Source organism: Monodelphis domestica, chromosome 1 (assembly GCF_027887165.1).
Source record: "Monodelphis domestica isolate mMonDom1 chromosome 1, mMonDom1.pri, whole genome shotgun sequence".
Classification (NCBI taxonomy): domain Eukaryota; kingdom Metazoa; phylum Chordata; class Mammalia; order Didelphimorphia; family Didelphidae; genus Monodelphis; species Monodelphis domestica.
Window position 1 is genome coordinate 156,442,402 of NC_077227.1, and position 22,120 is coordinate 156,464,521.

At 36.6% G+C, this 22,120-nt stretch overlaps 1 protein-coding gene and 1 non-coding gene across 2 annotated transcripts; one reads left to right on the top strand and one right to left on the bottom strand.

Moving 5' to 3' along the window:
• Positions 1-2,238: 2,238 nt before the first annotated feature.
• TRNAQ-CUG (transfer RNA glutamine (anticodon CUG)) lies at positions 2,239-2,310 on the bottom strand. Its single transcript has one exon. It is a non-coding gene; the product is annotated as a tRNA-Gln (tRNA).
• Positions 2,311-2,400: 90 nt separating this feature from the next.
• Positions 2,401-21,543, top strand: RAB11A (RAB11A, member RAS oncogene family). The gene is made up of 5 exons (XM_001367148.5): positions 2,401-2,913; positions 10,439-10,634; positions 10,921-11,114; positions 13,541-13,621; positions 19,713-21,543. Exons 1-5 carry the CDS (start codon positions 2,874-2,876, stop codon positions 19,850-19,852), a joined length of 651 nt encoding a protein of 216 aa, XP_001367185.1. The 5' UTR covers positions 2,401-2,873; the 3' UTR covers positions 19,853-21,543.
• The last annotated feature ends 577 nt before the right edge of the window (positions 21,544-22,120 follow it).

Genomic DNA, 22,120 nt, shown 5'->3' on the forward strand with positions numbered 1-22,120 from the left:
CTTTCCTCTCACACTATTTTCTCTTCCAAACTCATTAAGTCTATGGAATTAAGATGGAACGACCATCTTTCCAGTCATACAGATTTGAAACTTAAAAGTCATTCAGTCAATAAACATTTATTAACTGCACCCTTCCTATGTTCCAGGTACTGTGCTAAATGTGGAAGGTTCAAAGAAGGGCTAAAATACTGTACTTGCCTTCCAGGAACTCATATCCTAAAAGAGGAGTCAACGTGTAAATAACTATAACTAGTTATATGTGTGTATATATACAAATGCAACACATATAACATATATATATATATATATATATATATATATATATATATATATAGTATTATCGACACTGTACCCTTCTATCTCGACACACATATACCTACTACGTACAGAACAGATGGGAAGATAGATGAAAGTAGAAAATAGAAGATCAAATCGAGAGGTGACTGGGAGAATCCTCCTGTAGAAGTTAGGATTTGAGCTGGGTCTTAAAAGAAATCAAAGGCTGAGTTGAGGGACACCCAGTACAAAGAGACAGAATTGAGAGTTATCTTCCACTCTTAACTTTCACTCATGCCATTTGATTTTCTACTCTTTATCTTTTGTATTTCTTTATATATCTTGTGTCTTTCCTTTTTTTTGTACTCATAGAACAGGTTCTCCAACCTCTGATGCTCACCTGACACCCAGCTCTCACTTGTGGCTCCCAATAGCTGCTAGCATGTGGCAGCAGCCACACCCCGGGCAACAACTCTGACAGGGGCTAAACCTTGTGAGGGTAGCCATCGTGTCGTCGACCCCTGGTGAACTAGGGCTTTGCTCACCCAGCATGTGAAGACTGCTTCGGCCTAACAGATGGAAGAAACCAATAAGAAGGTTCAACGGCTGAGAGGGCGACGCAGCAAAGCACTGTGGAGTGCTTAGGGCGTGTTGGAGCACAAAAGACAACACGGCCATCCAATGCAGCTGAGGAAGTCTCCAGGTGTAACAATTTTTCATGCCAATGGACCCAGGCTTCCAACGCTGAGAGAGTGGGACTCTCTCTGTGCATCGACTTGTCCACTTAAATCTCCTTCACACACAAGTGTTTTAGTGCACACTCATCTACATCACAGATGAAAGCGCACAAAGACAATTGTCATCCTTGGTTATTGAGAGACTACTACTACTAAACTATACTCATAGAACCACCATCTTAGTTCAGGTCATCACCACCTCTTCCCTGAATATATTAATGAATGAGTCTCTGAATTGGTCCCCTCCAGCCTTTCTTTCCATTTCACATTTCTTGCACAGTCCAAATGAATATTTCTCATGCACAGGATTGACAGTGTCATTTGCCACCAGAAACTTAAACATTCCTTTTTGCCTATTTTAAAAACTCAGAGAGTCTTAGTTGTTGCTCAGGCCTTCCTTCTAAGGAGAAATTTTGAATTTATTTTGCATATATTTATCTGTCTCTTTCTATAGTATATTTTGTGTTTATCTGTGTTCAGGTTGTTTCTGTCTAGGAGAATGTAAACTCTTTCAGAACCGGAACAATTTATACAATGACTTAAACACTGTAAATATAGATAGTTTTGAAATACTTAAGAATTATGTTGGCATGACTAACCAAGAAGACCATGATGAAATGTCTTCCATCTCCTCATGGGCTAGAGGTGCAAGAAGAAGGCAATACATTTTGCAGTGCTGCCAATGTGTGAATTATTATATGTGCTTATTTGTCCAAGGGAAGTTTTGTTTTTATTTTTGGCAATGGGGGGACCATTATTAGCAAAAGTGGGGGTGGGGAAGTGATGATGATGCCAAAAAAGAGAAAAAAATGATAAAGGCTAATAAAGCATTAAAAATTCAAAGAAGAGAATAAAAGGCGATTCAAAGGGAAATATAGTCGGAACAGCTTTGTAATTAGCATGTTTAACTTATTCCTTAAGTCGTGGTTTCATGTACAATCCGCTTTTTCTATTTTTCTTTGTGTACTGAACGGTTCATATTGATGTTTGTCAGGTTCCAAATTGCAACACATTTAAAAAATAATATTTAAAAAGAATATAAACTCCTTGAGACTGCCTTAGGTATGTTACATCTCTGCACCTAGCACAAGACCTACTAAGTGCCAGAATGGAGAGCTTAATCAGTTATTGGTGAATGAATGAATGATATCTACGACCAAGTAAGGTTATAATAGGAGAAAGCTGATCCTATGAAGGGGTACCTTGGAAAAAAATGTTACACTGCAGGTTCCACCGAGATTTGAACTCGGATCGCTGGATTCAGAGTCCAGAGTGCTAACCATTACACCATGGAACCGCCATACTTCAGCTGCCGCCCAAAGCTCTCTTATCTTTAGCTAGCCCCGCCCCTACTAAGGGACCCACCCATTTCCCACCCTACCCCTGCGAGGTCTCCCGGAACCCTAGAGTGCCGACTGTCAGAGGGGCAAGTGGGGCGGGTACGTGTGCTTGCAGGAGTAACCCGCTTCAATTTCACTTCAGCGCTTTCTGGATGGTGGGTAAGGGAAACATTCCTCCTCCCGACCTGGCATGCTGGCGCTCAAGCTCGCGCCCGCCCGGGCTAGACCAAGAATGGAACGGGCGAGCGCGCGTGCGAGAGGGTCCAGGCCGGCGAGGGTAGGGGCGGGAGAACGACTCGGAACCCCTGTCAGGTGGAGTCCGGCCTCCCGGAAGCACTTCCCAAGAAGGAGAGAGGGCGGACCTTGCCGGCGGAAGTGGCGCAGCGTCAGGGAGGGGCGCGTTACCCTCGTCCGGCTTCTTAGGCTCTGCGGCGGCTCCGGCTCCGGCTCCCCCTGAAGTGACGCCCCCCCCTTCCCCGCCCGACTGCTGCTCCGGCCCCTCAGCCCCCAGTGACGCGCCATGGGCACCCGAGACGACGAGTACGACTATCTCTTTAAAGGTGAGACCGCGACCTCACCGCCCCTCCCCCCTCCAGCCGGCCGGCCGGCCAGCTTCCCCTGGGGGCGGGGGTCGGAGCAGTCCAGCCTGGGTCCTGAGAGGCAGTTCTCCGGGCCCAGAGGCCCGTCACCTCCTCCTCCTTCTTCTGCCTCGACGGCCAGCTACCCCTCTAGGTGTGTCCCCCCGCCCTAGCTTGGCCTCGGTCCTTCTTCTTGGGCCTAGCTCTTTTCTCCCTTCTGGCCCAGTGGCCTTCCCTCTTCGGCTTCTTCTCTTCTGGAACCGATCATTTCTTCCTCTTGAAGCCGTCCCTGCCCCTCCATCTAGGAACCGACCGCACCTCTCTGCTTTCCCTGACCTGACTTGTGAACGTGCCCTCTCCCCCACCCCCCGTTTAGAATGGGACCCTGACGTTGGCAGGGGTCTTAAGAGGAGTGTTTTGTAGCCTTGGCGCTTAATTTGTCACAGTGCTTGACATATAGTAGATGCTATAAAGACTTGCAGGTTTGGAGGCAGAAGGAAACATGTCACCCCTTTCTTCCCCCAAAGAAAAAGAACACCACACACACACACGTTGTAGACCCGGGAGATTTGCATGATTTCTTGTCTCTCCCCTGTGCTCCTTGACCGCTCCCTCTCCGGGGCAGGGCAGGGCTGGGGAGGGGAAGGGAGGGTGGCCTTCTGACTCCGCTTGTGGGAAGGGGTTGCGGATGGGTGGGGGTTGTTCACCTTGTCAGACCTGAAGGCCCAGTTGTTGAGCAGGAAAGATTCTGTGCTGCACAAACACTGGCCTGTTATATCGCTATGGTCTGGTTGTTTCCTGCTGCAAAATCGGGAGGACTCAACCTTGCCCTGTTTAGAGGGTGTGAAAGGAAGGCTTCTGAGAGCACCCTGTGACGGTATTGAGTACTCATTTGGCCATATAGGAAATCTCTTTTTACGATGGATAAGTGCATAGTTCTCATAGGTAAAACAAATCTTGGAGGGATTAGGAAACTGCTGAATGTATTTTTGCCCAGAAATAGAATCCTTATAGTTCTTGATAAACAAAAATGAAGGGTATTGCCTTTATAGTGAGAGATTATTGAATTGTCCAATGAATGATTTTGCAGCCTCTCTTGGTTGTCTTTCTGCACCTGAATTAGGAGGGCAGCCAGTTGGAAGGTGCTGAACTCAGATTATTACTAGGGAAGGAGAAACATTGATACTAAAGCATTTCTGTTGAGGATGGAGTTTTTAAAAGGATGTTAGGGCAGATTGACTATTTCTAGCTTTGCTATTGGTGTTTAGAGTTCATGCTTAATGCTGCAGGAAATATTACTCTGCAAATCATCCAGTAGTTATCTGCTAATGAACTCATTTCCTCTTTTTGCCAGGGAGTCCTTTCCCAGTAAATGATTCAGCTTCAGGTTTTGGACACCTAGTTTGCATATAGTTTACTTTCTTTTTTTTTTCTTTAATGTGTTTGTAGAGATTTGGGCAAAAGGGGTATTTTAGAAGTCACAAATGGAAACTTTGGATTTGTGTTGTCAGCCTGCAGTTCATTGAAAAAATATTTAAAATGAAAAGACTTTCAGATTCTTTAAGGAAGATATTAATTTATGTAAAGTGAAACTTTAAGTACTTTATTTAGGATGAGTACTTTAGTAATATACTTTCCAAAATATAAAATAAAAACTTGATCTTAATGTTCTAAAAGCCTCCTCTTCCAGCAAGAAAACTTCCTACATTCCTACTTTCAGAAAAATATCTGCCTTTAAGTTTTTGAACACAAATGTTGGTCACAATGATTAGGAAGGGAAGCTTACCTTTACTTTCTTTGGTTTTATAGTTTATGTTCAATAGTCATGTTCAACACAATGAACTTGTTTCATTTTTTAAAGTTTTTTAAAAATGGCCTAAGAAAATTAAAGCAAAAATGTAGCTTCCTTAGTGTTGCCTTTTTTTTACTTAAACTTTAGTTTTTTAAAACTTATTATAGGCATCAGGATACTAAAAAATATTTTAATGCTATGTTAAATTTTACAAGTTAATTTGCTAGTTTTAAACTTTTAATAATTTCATAAAACAAATGAAGAAGTCCAAATATTATTTAAGGAAGGGAATTTTAAAATTCCTACTGAGAAAAGCATTTCTACTTGAACTAAAATTTTAGATTGCCCTAAATGCATTTAGCTTTGGGGATTATTTAGCCAAACTAGGAATGGCAGAATTACCATATTAAAGTGAGGAGGTACCCCTGTTGGCTTGTGTTCTAATATTAATTACATCACTCACATGAGGTGTGGCCATTACTAGGTAGAAGGTAGCTCTTTGCTGGCTGACTAATTTGGTTTGGGGAAGGAGCTGAAAACTTACACCTATATCTAGTTAGAAAAGGCAGGATTAGTTTTAATATTACATTAGAGTGTATATGTCTAAAGGAGAGTACAGACAGAAATCGCTTTAAGTTTTTAGGGGATGGCCTCACCTGCTCTTGCCCTGCTAGACCGTGAATGAATAACTATTATAGAATGTGGAGGTACTATTAGAAGCTCTGAGGATAAAGATTACTTCTGCCTTCAGGAAATCCTCTCGAGGCCATTGTGATTGTGAAGGATTGTTTGAAAGGAGTTAGGTAGAACTGTAGGGCAGGGTGAGCATTCCAAGTAGAGGTTATGACTTTAACTTTGTTTAGGCCTTTGCTGGGTTTGACCTTGATGTTCTCTTTTGTTACTTATTAAATGCTAGTTCAACTAGTATTTGAGCACCTAATGTTTACTAGGCACTGGAATAAATAACTAAATAAAAAAGTAGAAATCTGATCATGTTCCCTTACTCAAGAAACTTCTGTGGCTCCACATTACTTTTAGATAAAATACCAAGTACATTTAAAGACCTTCACAATTTGGCTCCAGCCTAATTTCTTGGCTGATTATTATTACACATTAGTCTCCCTTATGCACTCAGTGTTTTCATCAAGCTGGCTACTTTCTCTCCCCCTCTCATACTATTTCCTGCCTTTGTGTCCTTTTTTTTTTTTTGGTGGCAGTATTGCAGGGAGGGGCATACTTGGAAGGCTCCCTTTTCTTTCAATGACTCTTGGTACCCTGAGCTTCCCCTAAGGTTCCCTTTAAGTTTGGGTTCAATCTCCTTTAGGTGATCTTCTCTAATTTCCCCACTTAATGCATACCCCCCTCCTCCCCACTCCCATTACTGTATATTTATTTAGTATATATGCTATATTTACTTATCTGTGAACTTCTATCCTTTCCACAGTAGAACATAAAATCCTAAGCATGTTATTGTCACACTTGCATTCATATCCTCATGTGTAGCAGTCAGTAAACATTTATTAAATACCTACTATGTGTCAAACACTCTGCTAAGTGCCAGGGAGACAAATGTGGAAAAAATAAAGACAGTATCTTCCCTTAAGGAATTTACTCTCTAATGGGAGAAAACTTACACAAAAATAAGCTGAAAAGGGTGGGATTAGAGGTGGTTGCTGGCAAGGGTGAAGTCCAAAGGAATTAATAAGCAAGATAAGAAATGAAAGGATAGCTGACCCCCAGCAACACTAGCAAAGTGCCTGCCACATAGTAGGTCCTTAAGAAATGCTTATTGATTTCTTGAAAAGATTACTTTCTCTTCCCTTTAAGGAAATTATATCTCATTTTAGGCAGTAGATCAGTCAGCCACATTTTTCTGGAAATGTTTCTGGGTGGGTATTCCATTGATTAGAAATACATGAACCAGCAAATTTACTTCTCCTTTTTTCTTACTAGTAGTTAGTTCTCCAAGGAATGTCAGTAGAAATATATTGTAGGAACTTTGCCTTTTGTCTTGTTTTTTTCTTTTTCAGTTTTAGTTGTATCACTACGATCTGCTGAATCTGGAAAAATTATCAAGACTTTAGACAGCCATACCCATTTCTCTTTTCAAAAATGTTTTGTTGCTGCAATACTTGTAGATATGTACAAATTAGAGCCATCTTCTTTTCAGAAAGACTAATGATATTTAATTTCCTAAATTATTTTTTAATATTGTGTTAAATAGCTTAACAAATGAGTCTGTAGAAAAACTCAATAGTAAAACAATGTAGTCGGACTTATTATTTAAGGACTATTTTAAGAAATAGGCAGCCTACAGGATAGAGTATAAGTTGGGCACACCTCAGCTGAAATCCAACTTGTCATTTTTCATGAGATAATGCGTTTTCTTTATTGAGAAATTAGACAAATTTAAGTGTCTGGAAGGAGAAATAACTCCATTTCTACATGTCAAAACCAGTGAGTTCACTTTGTAAATTTAGATCTTTTAAACTTAATGATGATTAAAATAATAATTAGCATTTATAGAATGCTTTATGGTTTGTTGTACATATTATCTCATTAAATGCACAAGGTTTTTTTTTTGATACTCTTTTGGCAAGCTAAGTTCTACTCTTTTAGAGATGACTTTTCAAGAATTTTGCTCCTACCTTCTTGTAGACTGAGTCCTTTTAAGAATATTGAAGCTGACAATGGATTGAGGGCCAGGCCTAGAGATGGAAGGTCCTAGGTTCAAATCTGGCCCCACATATCTCCTAGCTGTGTGACCCTGGGCAAGTCACTTGACCCCCATTGCCTCACCCTTAACACTCTTCTGCCTTGGAACCAATACACAGTGATTCCAAGATGGAAGGTAAGGGTTAAAAAAAGAGAGAGAGAGAGAGAATATCAGAGCTGAAATATGCAATAGTATTGGTAATTGAATGTAAAAAAATTTCTAGGTTGAATTTTAAATAAATTTCCCACTTTATCTTATAAACATGCCAGTGAAACCATTATTTTCTATGTGTCATTTAGAATCTTCTATTCTCTCAGAGTAGGGCTTGACACTAGTATTCTCACACATTTTCAGTTGGAGATAGCTTTCATATTCTGGATAGTTTTGAATGTGAAAAGTTAAATTTGTTAACTGTGAATGTTTAACTTATGATTTAATTTAGTAAATCTGTGGTATTTTTTTAGCCACAAATTGTATATTTAATATCCTTGTTTTTCAGGTAAGCTTGTTAAAAATTAAAAGTTCTAAAATTAATTTCATAAGATATGTTATTGGTTTGAAATGAATTTCAAATGAATTAATTTTAGTTTGCAACTAAATGTGTTTATTTTAAAATTGATCTGTTCTTTGAGGTAACTATATAAAGATTTTTAGGATGTAAAACTGTCAATTTGAACCTGAAATTGGAAACTGAAGCAGTGATAACTTTAAATCATTCTATCAGATCTGTTTGACTTTTTTTCCTCCCTTGAATGCTAACTTGATTAAAATAAGCAAAAATACCTACTTAAAGCTATTTGTGTGTGTGTATGTGAAATTGGCTTCTTAGATTTTGTATGTGGTACATATTATCATGACTGACTCTTTTAAGATGAAATTTACTCTGGATACCTTGCTAATGAGTGGTGTGTCTTTGAATTGAATGACTAGTTCTCAAAAGGCTGACACATCAGAGTATCTTGTGTGAAAGGGAAGAGTAATAAAACATTGGCTTTTCCCTTACTCTTCCTGCTCCACCCTCATGTTAGGTATTTATGCCTCTACCAGGTATTGAGGATAGAAAGAAGATTTTCTGAATGTACTATTTAATATTGTAGACAGTTGAACTTGTCCTGGGTATAAAATAACCTGGGTATAAAGAAGGATTTGATTTCACTTGCCGGACTTGTCTGGAAGACAACTTGATCCTTCCTATCTTTGTGATCCAAGGCAAGTCACTTAACAGCTTCCCTGGGCCTCAGTTTCCTCAACTGTAAAATGAAGGGGTTGGTTTCTAATGTCCCTTTTGTCCCTTCTAGTTTCTCTGATCCTACTTAATACTTAAAATATGTCCTTTGTCCGAATCTCTTAGGACCTCTATGGATTGCCTATGTATATAATTAAAAACAACTATACTTTGTGCTCCGTGTAGTCTTTGCAGTCCTGGAGGATTTCTTGCTGAATCAGCTGACAGAGGAAGCCAGAAAGATATGCTTTTGATAAAGCAACTCCCTCCAAGACTGTCCAGAGGCCAGCTTGTAGCCTATCTTGTGGAAAGGAAGGAATGCATAATGGACTGTCTTTGCTCCTTGGCCAGAATATAGTGAGCTCTTCCACCCCACTGCCCCATTCAACCCCCCAAATCTCCTATCCTTTTTATAAGGCATTCCCTTGTTTGTTACTTTTAACTGTTTTATTAATTTTCTAGATCTGGTTTATAGAATCATTAGTTAGTTTAGAAGGTTGAGGAAGTTAGTAGCAGGAATACTTGTTGTCTTAAGATAATAAAACATTTTTCCTTTTGTCCACAAAAAAAAATGCTTCAATCCATTCTGTTGTCTATAAGGGTAAGATGAAGTTCTGAAACTCAGCTTAATTTTTAAAAGGAAATGTTTTAAAACTCCAGTTTATCATTTTTTAAATAATAAATGCACAGTCACATAGAGGTTTTGCCCTTTTGTCTTTAAAATAATCACCTTTTTCTTGTCAATAAACTTTCACAAAATATTTTATCTTCTTGGACAGAGAACAGCCTAGCTAAGCTTGATGTCAACAGCATAGTAATGAATTTTCAGCTTCAGCAACTCTTGCAAACTCTTGTTATAGAGGAATTTCTGTTGTAGGGGAGTACCCCCACCAATACTTTTAAATTCTGTAATATCATCATAGATCTTGCTATGTGCCTTATAAATATTTTGCTAAGCTATGGGAAATATAAAAGGGATCCTTATCATGAGATTGTGAATTCTAATCAAAACCTATTTTTTAGATATCAAGAAGTTATAAGTGAAACTGGAAGCCCCTCTTAGCTATAATTTCTTTGCCTCATAGCAAGTCCAAATTATTAGGCAAGATCCTAAGGCTCTCTCTTTCTGGTGCTTAGTAATCTTTCCTATCCCTAGCTTTTTGCCAGTCTGATAAATAAAAGTATTAAAGTGTCATTGTAATTTCTGTGTTCTGGGTGGTGAGATTTTTTTAAACCTACTGTGTCTCTCTTTGACATTTTGGTCTGGGGGTGAGTCCTGACAATACACCCAGATTGAGTGGGGACATTCTGCACATAAAATCTTCAATCCTTTATTATCTTATTGTTTATTAGATACTTTTGTCCCTCCCAACTTTGTATTTGGTAGACTTTACAGTCTTGTCTTCAAGATACTGTCATTTAAGATAGCAATGTCGATATTAATTTTCATAGTGGCTAATACATTAGTTACCAGTTTAGTAGACTTATAGTTTAAATTGTATGTAGAGAAAGTGTCTTCATGCTGTATCAACTAAATATTTTTGTAATAATATTTGGGTAGATATTTGTTTAAAAAATTGAAATTAAGCTTACCAGTGCAGTGGTAGGAGCTGGGCACATGCATTCTTTTGTGGAAAATTAAACAATTAGATGCAGGATCTTTTTTTTATTGTTACTAAGCTAAATTTCACTTCCCTAGAAGCAAAGTATAGTACTGTTTTCCTCTTAAATATTTGGCATTAACTTTTTTTTCCTCTTTTTTGGTCTTTTTTAGTTGTCCTCATTGGAGACTCTGGTGTGGGGAAGAGTAATCTTCTGTCTCGTTTCACTCGAAATGAGTTTAATCTGGAAAGCAAGAGTACCATTGGTGTGGAGTTTGCAACAAGAAGCATCCAAGTTGATGGGAAAACAATAAAGGCCCAAATATGGGACACAGCAGGACAAGAACGATACCGAGCTATAACGTCAGCGTAAGTCAAGGAGTTCTGGGTTCTGTGAAGCAGTGCTTGGCAACTGTATTAGTGTGCATTGTGAAAACTCCAAGAGTCCGTAACTTTATCCCAGGAAGAAACCAACTCTTAGAAGGACTTGGAAATTTAGTTGTAAAAATCTAATATTTTTATGTAATTGTTTTTGGTGATTTTTTAATGTAATTTATGTAAGTTTATGTAAATGTAAAAATTCTAATTGGACCCTACTCCAATTTGCCTTTCGCTTTATAGTTGGTCTTTAATAGAAAACTTTTCTGTTTTTCAGTTACTACCGTGGAGCAGTAGGTGCCTTGCTGGTTTATGATATTGCTAAACATCTTACATACGAAAATGTAGAACGATGGCTGAAAGAACTGAGAGATCATGCAGATAGTAACATTGTTATCATGCTTGTGGGCAACAAGAGTGATTTACGTCATCTCAGAGCAGTCCCTACAGATGAAGCAAGAGCCTTTGCAGGTAAAGAGTAACTCAACTTGTATAAAACATTTGCCCCAGAGTGAGGTGGTTCTTTGTTTTGGGCTGTTGTGAAGAGTATAGTACTTGATTTTAAAAATATTTATTTTTCTTTTTTATTCAAAGATATTTTTTCTCAATCATATATATATTAATAATTTTCAGCATACATTTTCTGAAATTATAAGATCTAAATTGTCTACCCCCCCCCCCCAAAAGATGGTAAGTAATTTGAGCTGGATTATACATGTATTAACATACAAAACATACTTTCATACTGGTCATTATTGTTAGAGAATACTCATAGAGAACCCAAACCTCAAAATAAAACCGCAATTAAACTAATGCCAAAAATAATATGCTTTTATCTACATCTAACTCTGGAGGTAGATAGCATTCTTTCTCATAAGTTTGTCAGATTTGTCCCAGATCATTGTATTACTGAAAGTAACTGAATCATGGTATAATATTGCTGAAATATTCTCCTAGGTCTGCTTATTTCACTCTGCATCAGTTCATGAAGAGCTTTCCAGTTTTTTCTGGAATCATCTTACTTATCATTCCTTATAATACAATAGTGTTCCATCACCAACATATACCACAATTTTTTCAGCCATTCCCCAATTGATGGACATCCCTTCTGTTTCTAATTCTTTGCCACCACAAACAGAACTGCTGTAAATAATTTTGTGCAAATAAATACTTTCCTCTTTTTTTATGGTCTCTTTGGGATATAGACCTAGTAGTGGTATTACCAGATTGAACAATTTTATAGCTCTTTGGGCATAGTTACAAACAGTCCTCTAGAATGATTGGATCAGTTCACAACTCCACCAGAAATGCATCAGTGTCCCAGTTTTGCCATATCACCTCCAACATTCATCACTTTACTGTCATATTGGCCAGTCTGATAGGTGTAAAAAATGATATTTTAAGGATTTTTTTCATCTTCCCAATAGGTGTTTGTTTATAAGTTATATGCTAGTTTGTGATAGTGACATGGGATGTGGGGGACTCCAGGTTCCTTGTACATCCTAGCTGTGTAGCATGCAATGCTTATTATAAAGGCTTAGCCCCTTCACCCTTGTAACAACTATATACTGCTACAACAATATCTCTCATTAGTTACTCCAATGGAGGAGACACTTGCCTTCCTGTATTTTGGTACATTTGTAATGTCCTATGTCTACTTGCCCAGATTATACTTTTCCCAACTCCAAAAAGTGTGACCCAAGAGAAGCCAATCAAAAGTTGTGTCACTTCTATTTAGTGGCTGTGCTGCCTCTGTTTCCATAGGTAAAAGCTTGAATGTAGCTTTTTTTCATCTTTTTAAAGCTCTTATACACCTAAATGTATATCAAACCCTTGTGGATATTGCCCAGTGTTAGTGGTAAGAGTCTAAGCGTTCTTGACCAGTGAGTCATTATGGTAGGATACTAGGGTCTATTCTATTATTTGAATAATAGAATTTTGTCCATCTTTAATCTCTTAAATTCTTCCTTAGAGACATCATGGATAACCAAATGTAACACAAACACACTCATTTTACAGATGAGAAAACTGAGATATAAAGTTGATATTCCTTGCTCAGAGTCACAGAATGAGTTAGTGGCATATTCCAATACAGTATTTTTTCCATTGTAGCATGTTGCTTTCTTAAAAATTTGCTTGACTTATTATTGATTATATTAGATGAAATTTTCTATAACTTTTTAGTGGCTTGCATAAGAAGGTTGTTTCAAATGATATGTTCAGATGATATATGTCATTTATTGCTCAACTCAAAAACATTAAATACCTGATATGTGGAAGTCATTGTGCTATCTTAAAAGTGTGTGGTTACAGCTTGGTGGGGGAAAGAAGGATGTAAAAGGACTAAAACTGATACAAGTATAAATAACTGTTTTGAGTTAAATATATTCTAGCCTTTAGTAATGCTTTGGATGTACCCTCTTGATGTAGTCTTGTCTTTTCTTTATATAACTCTTACCTTCTGTTTTAGAACTCATACTAAGTAACAGTTCCTAGCAGAAGAAGAATAAGTACTAGGCAATTAGGGTTAAGTGCTTTGCCCAGAGTATTTTATCTAGAAAGTGTCTTACGGCCAGATTTGAATCCAGCACCTCATGTCTTCAGACCTGGCTCTATCCACTAAGCCACCTAGCTGCCCCATGATATACTATTTTCAAGCAAGGCTATGTATGAATTCTTTGGGGGAAAGGTAGAAAGAGGTATAGATGATTTTAGTAAAATAAATGTAGGCCAGCGATGGGGCTGCCCAAGAAGTTGGGCTAGTATGATCTAGAAAATTCTGCTGCTTCCACCATTAGGGCTGTGTTTTTGTTTCAAATAATTTCATTGTAGTAAGGCTTGATCTGGTTGTTAATGATAACCTCAGAGAGATTTTTGGTTTATTTGTATTCCCTCAGAAAAGAATGGCTTGTCATTTATTGAGACATCTGCTTTAGATTCTACAAATGTAGAAGCTGCTTTCCAGACAATCCTGACAGGTAAGACTTGTATTTTGAATTCATACCAATAAGAATTGAAGTTTGGGTAGTATATTGTGTTTAAATAAATGAATCTAGACATTGAAAATAAATCTCATGACTATCTGAATGTACCACACAATGAATATAATTTGAGAGCTATCAATGTTGTAATAACAGTAAAGAGCACAGAATTAGTCATAACTCTTGTTCTTTGAATGTTACCATCCAGTTTGACCTCCAGCCAAATATCATTTTGGAAACAATTTGTTCACTTCCTTTATTACTTTTTCCTGTTTTATTCTCCATGGTAGCACACACAAGGTTATTCTTGAATGTACTTTTCACTAGATAAATGCCAGTATCCAGACAAGAAAAAGATATGGGGTCCCTTTGAAGCAGTGGGTCTATTTAGCTCTGAAATATTTTAGTAGATCTTTGAGCATATCTGTTTTTTATTTCCTTCAAGCTTAAATGAAAAAAAAATCTTGAACAGTGCTCTCTCTTGGCATGTAAAAGAAGCAAGGGATTTTATACTAGCTAAAATCAGGCAGGCATATTAACATCCAGAAAAGACTGGAATAGAAATAGATAGGGGTCAGAGTTTAAGCTCTTTGCTGTTTTAGAATGTGGATATATAGAACAGGGATATACGCCTTTGAATGTTTTGTAGCGTAAGTTGGGTAAAATTTGGTTGGAGTTTTAAATAAGCTGATAGACTGATTTCCTGCTTGCCACAGATCCCCAAACTACTCTGTACCTTTGCACATAGTATTGGATGCTAAAGTATGGACATTTAAAAACTTGCTATCTTTTATAGCACTTTAGTACTATAATGAAATAGTAGAGAAGGTCAGGAAAAGTAACTTTGTAAAGAAACTAATTCAATATGGATAATTTACAAATTTTCACATTGTGTTTAAAAAAGAAGAATTAGGTCAGGAACTTGTCAGATGCTTTTGAAATGGCTTTCAAGTGAAACATCTTTTTTTGGACCTGTTCTCTGAATTGTCTCTATATAAACTATGGTTCAGGCAAGCAAGAAGTCATTAATTTCACAGCATGACTACAAATCTTATAATGTTCATATCTACCTATGTTACTATAGAGACAACATGTTATATGATGGTAAGGATACTGTCAGTGTCAGTAATAATTTATTAAGCACCTACTATGTGCCAGACACAGTGCTGAGTGCTAGAGAGAGAGAGACCAAGAAAGTAAAAAAAAAGTTTCCATTCCTAAGGAACTCATGTTCTAATGGAGGAGACAGCATGCAAACAACTCTGCATAAATGATATTTATAGGATAAATTGGAATCACATCATCAGAGGGAAGACACTAGCATTAAAAGAAATCAGGAAAGGTGGGATTTTAGTTGGGATTGAAGGAAACAGGGAGGCAGAGATAAAGAGAATTGCAGGCATGGGGAACAGCCAGCAAAAATGTCTGTAGTTGGGAGTTAGAATGTTTTGTCTGAGGAACAGCAAGGAGGCCAGGGTCACTGGATCACATGGGACACTTTGGGGGTGGTGAGTAAGATGTTAAGCAGATTGGAATTGTACAATGGGGCCTGGATGTGAAGGACTTTGAATAGTAATCAGAGGATTTTATATTTGATCCTGGAGGTGATATGGAGCCATTGGAGTTTAATTGAGTAAGGGATTGACATGGTCAGACTTAAGCTTTAGTAAGATCATTTTGGAAGCTTGGTAGAGGATGGATTAGAATGAGGAGAGACTTCAGAGGGGAAGACCAGTGGGCTTTTACAATAGTTTTAGTGTGAGGTAAGTGTCTATATCAGAATTTTCAGCATATACAAGAGATAATAGAAGATAAAAACAGTAGTACTTGTATTAAGAGCTAGTCAGCCTGGACTCTAGTCCCACCTTTACCGCTAACTTAGCTATGTGACTTTATGTTATTGAAACTTAAGATTCAGTTATAAAGTGAGGTGAAATAAAAAAAAAATTTGAAGATAACTTCTAGCTCTGATACTCTGTGTTTCTGTGAATAAATAGGGTCATCTGAGACCATCAGTTGTGGCTAACATTTTGTGTCAAAATTAAATTTAGGCTGCTTTAGGTCAAGATTTTATGTTATTTTGTTTGGTCATTGTTTTAAATTTCGTTTATAACAAAGCCTTACATATTATAGTTTCATGCTTCTCAACCATATAGACTTGGTTGTTTTTTAATGACTTGAACCATGTCAAAACAAGCTGTGAACTGGATTTGGCTTGAGGACCCCATTTTGCTTTGCATCTCATAAATTAATTTTGTTTCCAATCCTTTACATAGAAATCTTTTTTTATCTATGGCCATCATAAGGTTGTGCCTACAGATGTGTCTGTGATTTCCTTCTTGCTTAAAATGACTACATTTTCATGCCAATAAAGTTAGTCTGTTGCAGTGTGTACTGGATTTTTTTCTTCCAACTGTTAAACCAATTGGATTGTTTGCTTCATAAATAGACATTACATAATGCATGACATTGCTTCTCTTGGGCTTGATTTTTTTCCTCCTACTTTAAAAAGTTAAAGCTATATACAAAAAATATGTGTGAGTTTTTTTGTTTTTGTTTTTTTTTTGGTATGGCGATTGGGGAGGAATTAGGTGTTGGGAATGCCAAATGATATTTTAGAGTTTTATCAACATTATTCCTTAAATCAGTGATATTTTTATTTATAAAATGTCATTAGCAGAGAAAAGAAAGCTTTTTGGCATCATGGCACACTCCTTCCCTAAGAAGCATTTGAACTCAAGAATGAATAAAAGTTATTTCACTACTACCCAGAATTCTACCAGTTTCTTTCAGGGATCTGATTTTCAGAGGAGGGAAGTTTTGTTTCATTTCATTTGTTGTTATGATGACTCTTACGGGTGTAAGGAGAGTATTCTTGGTATGCTTGGTAGGGTTTCTAGAAGAAATTAATGATATCTGGTGGCAACTTAAAATGTTATCAGTCTACAAAGAGCTTCCCTCCCTGTGTTGAAGTACATAGTAGGAGTTTCATTATCACCATTAACATGAAAAAATAGGCTCAGCATTCAAACATCCAGTTAGTGTAAGAGCCAGGATTCAGACGTGGCCATTTCTTAAGTCCACTGTTTTCCCCACTCCACATTATGTTGCTTGTTTAATATAAAACCAGCAAGGATACACTCTTTTCCTTAGAAGTTTATGTCTTTGAGGGAGGCACTAACAGATTAGAAACTGTTCAATTTTATGAAGTTTAATTATTTATTTTGAAGACTTTTTATTTGATGCCTAATTTGATGACCTCTATGAGGGTGTCAACCTATACTACTTTTCAGTTACTTTATTAATTCATAGCCACTTGAATAAAACTCCTAAAATTTTTTTTTCTTGAGGGAGTGATATTTACAGTGGTAAAATGTATTACAAAAATAACTAGTTCTGTTTTGTAGAAAGTCTTGTTTCCATATTGCCCTTTGGACTTGAACTTTATGCTTGCAGAATGAGTAGCTTAATAATAATAGTATGAGCCCTGCATCCCGCAGGTGGGACTTGGGTAAACATTTCACAGGGTGCCAGGTCACTGTAATGCCGATTTGCAGCCCTAAACTCTAGGAAAGTTTAAACCTATGAACTAAATTGATCATCATGCAGTGATGTGTTGGTAATTGAGCCATTAATTAAAGTTTAGAGCAGTTTCTTTTCAGCAACACAATGTCTTCACTTGTTTATGATACTTCCAAAGTATACTTCGTAACACGTGGGTCCTGGAATATCTAGTCCTTCCTTAGAGATGGGCAAGAATCAATAGATGAAGGAGAAAACTACAAATGTTACATATTATTACTAGTAATATATTGTATCTTTAATTTTCAGTAATTTGAAATGTGTTTATCAATGTCATTTCTTTGAGGGGAAAAAAAGCAGTTAAGTCAATAGAGTAGAACCATTTACCCATAGAAAAGGCAAAACACCCTTTTATTTCTGTAGCATTAAATACTGGGAGAATTCCCTTATGGTGGAAAGATTTAGAAATATTTCTTTTTACCAAAGTGAGCACTCAAATTTAGAGCTATATTTATGCGGTGTGGCAAAATTTGGGTCCCTACTTTTAAAAAAAATGATTCTTACTTGGGTTAGGGAAAGCAATGGAAACTATGTTTATATAGTCTACACAACTATGTTTTACAATCTTTCTGAAGGTATTTTACTTATTATTGCCATTTGTCACAGTAGAAATATACATTTTTGTATTGTAAGTTGGTCATGTTTAAAATTTCATTCAGGTCTTTTGAGTCCATGATTCTCTAACTACCTCTAACTACCTCTAACTACCATAACAGTTGCATGTAATCTGTTTAGTTGTGAAGGGAAACATATAATTCATTGTTATAAGAAAAGAAAACTTACTCATTTTACCCAATTCAACAAGTTACTAATTTTTCCTTTCTCTAATCAGACCAGGTCGAATGTATCTGCTTCCTTTTTTCCCCTCTTATCCAAGTTTTCCCTTTCTTAACTTCTGGTGACTGGGTATGTCTTAAGTAGGATAATTAACATCTGTGCCATTTCTAATTTGGAAATTTTTTTTCTCTATTTCTACTCTTTGGCAAAACTCTTCTTTTTTAGCTTTCTTTCATTAGTATTTTAATTCTTTTTTTGGGGGGGGGGTAGGAGAATGGTCACCTGAAACAATTATAAACATGACCCAACTACAGAAAACTGGCAGTTGGCTAATGCTATCTGAAGTTGCTCAGCTTTTCTATTTTGTAATCACATCCTGCTTTCACAAGTCTGTTTCTGCCTTTTTCTATGTTTCTATATGTTCTATATGTTTAATATCTTGAGATATAAAAAATATTGATTTTTCTTTGCTTTTTCCTTTACTAATCATAGTTGATTTTTACTTATTACTTGACATGGGGAGGTTATATATATTTTCTGTGGCTTAAGTTTCTTCCTCTTTGAAATGATGATTGAGGAGAAGGCTAACACATACCTCTAAATGCATGATTCTACATCTTATTCCCCCTAAAATTTTCTTAAATGCTCTCCAAAAGTAATGAGCCAAAGGAATTTGGGCTTGAGGGAAAGAAATCCAAAGGAAAAATAGAATGAATAATTTATTGTTTTTGTAGTAAGCTTCGACTTCGGTTCTAAAGCTGTTAGAGTGCTTGATTGCTCTTCTCTTTACCTTTGAAAGATTGGATTGTTTGACTCCCCTTCTTCTTCATTAAAAATTTTTTTGGCTTTTACGGAGTTATTTACTTTGAAGATACAACAGAGGACAAACTGTGCCAATTTAAAACACACACATGCTTACTTCTGCTAGTTTTTTGCAGTCATTTACTCACTAAGTAGTTTAGTTTTGTTGGTATCTTTTTCTAATTTTTTTGTTTTTGTCTAGACCTATATTTGTCAGGGTAGGGACATGGTAAGTAAATTCCCTTTACAGATGCCATTTGTCCTCTATTCTGTAGTTTACCTTTTTGGAGAATTGCCTGCATCACTGAGAGGTTCCACTTGCCATTCCAGTGTGGCCTGACTTGTCCTCAGGTTTTCCATGGTTCTGAGGCCTGTTTTCTAACTACTATTCTACCCTGCCTCTCACAATATTGGTTTTATGAAAAATGTGAAACTTTTCTAAGTCATTTAGTAGGCCAAGGAGATGAATATTTAATGTTTTTCACTGCATCATATTACCTTTAAAAAAATTCACAGTATATTTATGAAATTGGGTTTTTTGTTCCAGATAGATTTATAGTGAGTCTGATGAGAAAGGGTTAAACATCTTCACTGAATAAGTGACATTTTTAGGCTTTTTTTCATTGGCCAGCGTCTTTTAATTTCCTTGTGGTGACATTTTTAGTCTCAGCTCTCAGTTCATCTATTGCTCTTTGAACTAGTGGGTATTTCACTAATCTTGTGAGTTTTTTTCTGAAATAAAGAACACATTGCTTTTCTTCATGCCCAAAGGGAAACTGTAATAAAACATTGACTATTTAAAAAGGAAAAATAATTGTTAAGGCTGTTGGAAAGGAACACTGCCCTTAACACAGGCCTTTATGATGGCAGCTGTTGATGGGTTTTTTTTTTTAATTAAAGATTCTAAATACTTCTTCTTTTTATGCAGAAATATATCGCATTGTTTCTCAGAAGCAAATGTCAGACAGACGTGAAAATGACATGTCTCCAAGCAACAATGTGGTTCCTATCCATGTCCCACCAACCACTGAAAACAAGCCAAAGGTGCAGTGTTGTCAGAACATATAAGGCTCTGCGCTTCTCCCCTAGAAGGCTGTGTATAGTCCATTCCCCAGGTCCGAGATTTAAATATATTTGTAATTCTTGTGGTCACTTTTTTTGTGTTTCATTACTACTTCTGAATTTCTTTATGTCTTAAGTCTTTTTTTTATTTCAAATTTATAAAATCACCTACTTGTCCCAAATGACTGCAGCTTCTTTTCATGCGAAGCCTTCACTAGCCTTAGTTTAATAAAATGGATGTTTGAATTCCTTAATTATTGTTCATTTTCCATCAGGGTGGTCTGTTGCAATGGTATAGCCCTCAAACTTAAGTGCTTGAAGCTTAGACCTTTTGGTTCTGAACAAATCAAAGAATAATATTTAGTTAAACATTTTGCCACAGAGAAATTTATAAAAAGTGTATCTCTCCTTCAGTGCAGTCTCTCCAAATCTAGAAATTATGCTATATTATAAATAGCAAAATTTTAAGAGCTTCAGAAATAGTCATCATTTGGGAAAGACAATTTCTAAAATGCCTTAATAGGTTTGTGTGTTGTAATAGTTAAAACATATTTTTTCTTATCAGTTTAAGGGGGGGAGAAGAGAGGAAAACCCACACCAAACTTTTCCTGACTGAAGGATTTGCTTTGCAGAAGACTATCATTTTATGCAGTTTAGGTAGCTACGTGATTGGGTATGGGGAGGAAGGGAGGGTATGTCATCATGTTAAGTGATGGGCATGATAGGCTGTAGACTGATGGAATTCCATTTGTGGTACCTTCTCTGCAGTAAGACCAGGCAGCTTTGAGCTATCTAAATGTTTTAATTTCATAGTAGCAGATCATGCAGCATTTTATTGCTTAGGCAATAAATAACCTGTACAATGCTAGAAATACCAAATTTTGAAGTGTGTGGTGTTTTTTTTTTCCTTCCATCACTCCCAGTAAGTAAAATGTGGCCTCTTTTTTTTTTCACCAAATCCACCACCAGGTATGGTTTGATCATTTTTAAAATGCTGTTTTACTTGATTGTTTTTCAGCATGTCATGAAGCTTCACAGTTAAACTTGTCTTTGGTTGCACTATCTTGAGGATATGACCAAAGATCAAATTCTATTAATGTGGCATCCAGTTGTGGAGTCATCTATCTATTTTAGTGTACAAGGTAGAAAAACATCCTAAATTTAAATAGAACATGCTTTAGGAGCTATACAGTTCTGAAATGTTTTTTTTTTTCACTACATTCTTCAAAAGTAGTTATATCACAAGTTTCCCATCTAAAGCGTGCATTAGTATTTTGTTGGGTTCCCCCTCTTCTGAGAATAGTAAGCGCTTAATCTAAGGTAATTTAAAGAGCTATGTCAACTCCAGTGAAGCTGTTATGGGTGGTAGGAAATTCCCAGAGGTTATTCAGGCATTGAAAGCATCAGCCTGAAACATAGGGGCCTACACAGTTTAATATATTTCATGGCTAATCTTTTGTCTTTTGCAGTGCTCATGAAGTGTGAGGCACACGGAAGGCATTGCTATAGTCAGTAACTTTGGTTTCCTTTTGTAGCCATTTTATTCTTTTAGTGTATTGGTTCTTTAAGATGCTATTGATCTGTTTGTAAATTGTTACTTTGTATTTTATGCATGTACTGTAACTTGATTATTTTTTTTTTAGATTTTGATTTAAAATATATTCATATTCTAATAAACAGTTACAGGGGGACTATTCCCTATGTTGTCAGATTACATTTTTTTGAGTGATTTGGCTATACCCATAGAATATGATGTTTTAATCATTAAGTATGTAAGATCTTGTACTAGAATATTAAGTGTGGAATTATATGGCAGTGGTACATAAAACCAGAATTGTGTGTAGAGTGAAATTACCCAGGTCTCCTAGAAAATAACTATTAGATAAATTTTATTGACAGACTATCATGTTTCTGATAATTTTAGGGAAATTCCTTTGTAGTTCTATATACAATAATGTTCCCAAGTCCATGAAAGAATTTCAGTTCTTACTTAACTTATTTACTCAAAATTGAAGTAAATTTTCAATAGTTTCTTGAGTAACAAATAGAGAGTAGTTGGATATTGATATTTTTTTTTAAAACAGTTAAAGGGTTTTTTTATAGCTTAAACCTAGTTGGGGTTAATCACTTTGGTGGGTTTTTTCATTTGTTTTGTTTTAGAAGGCCTTATGCTTACCTCTGAATTAGTTCTGAGCCAACAATACAGTGGCTGGCATATTGTGGGCACTTAATAAATGTTGATTGATTTATTGATTGAAAACATTCATTTAGGCT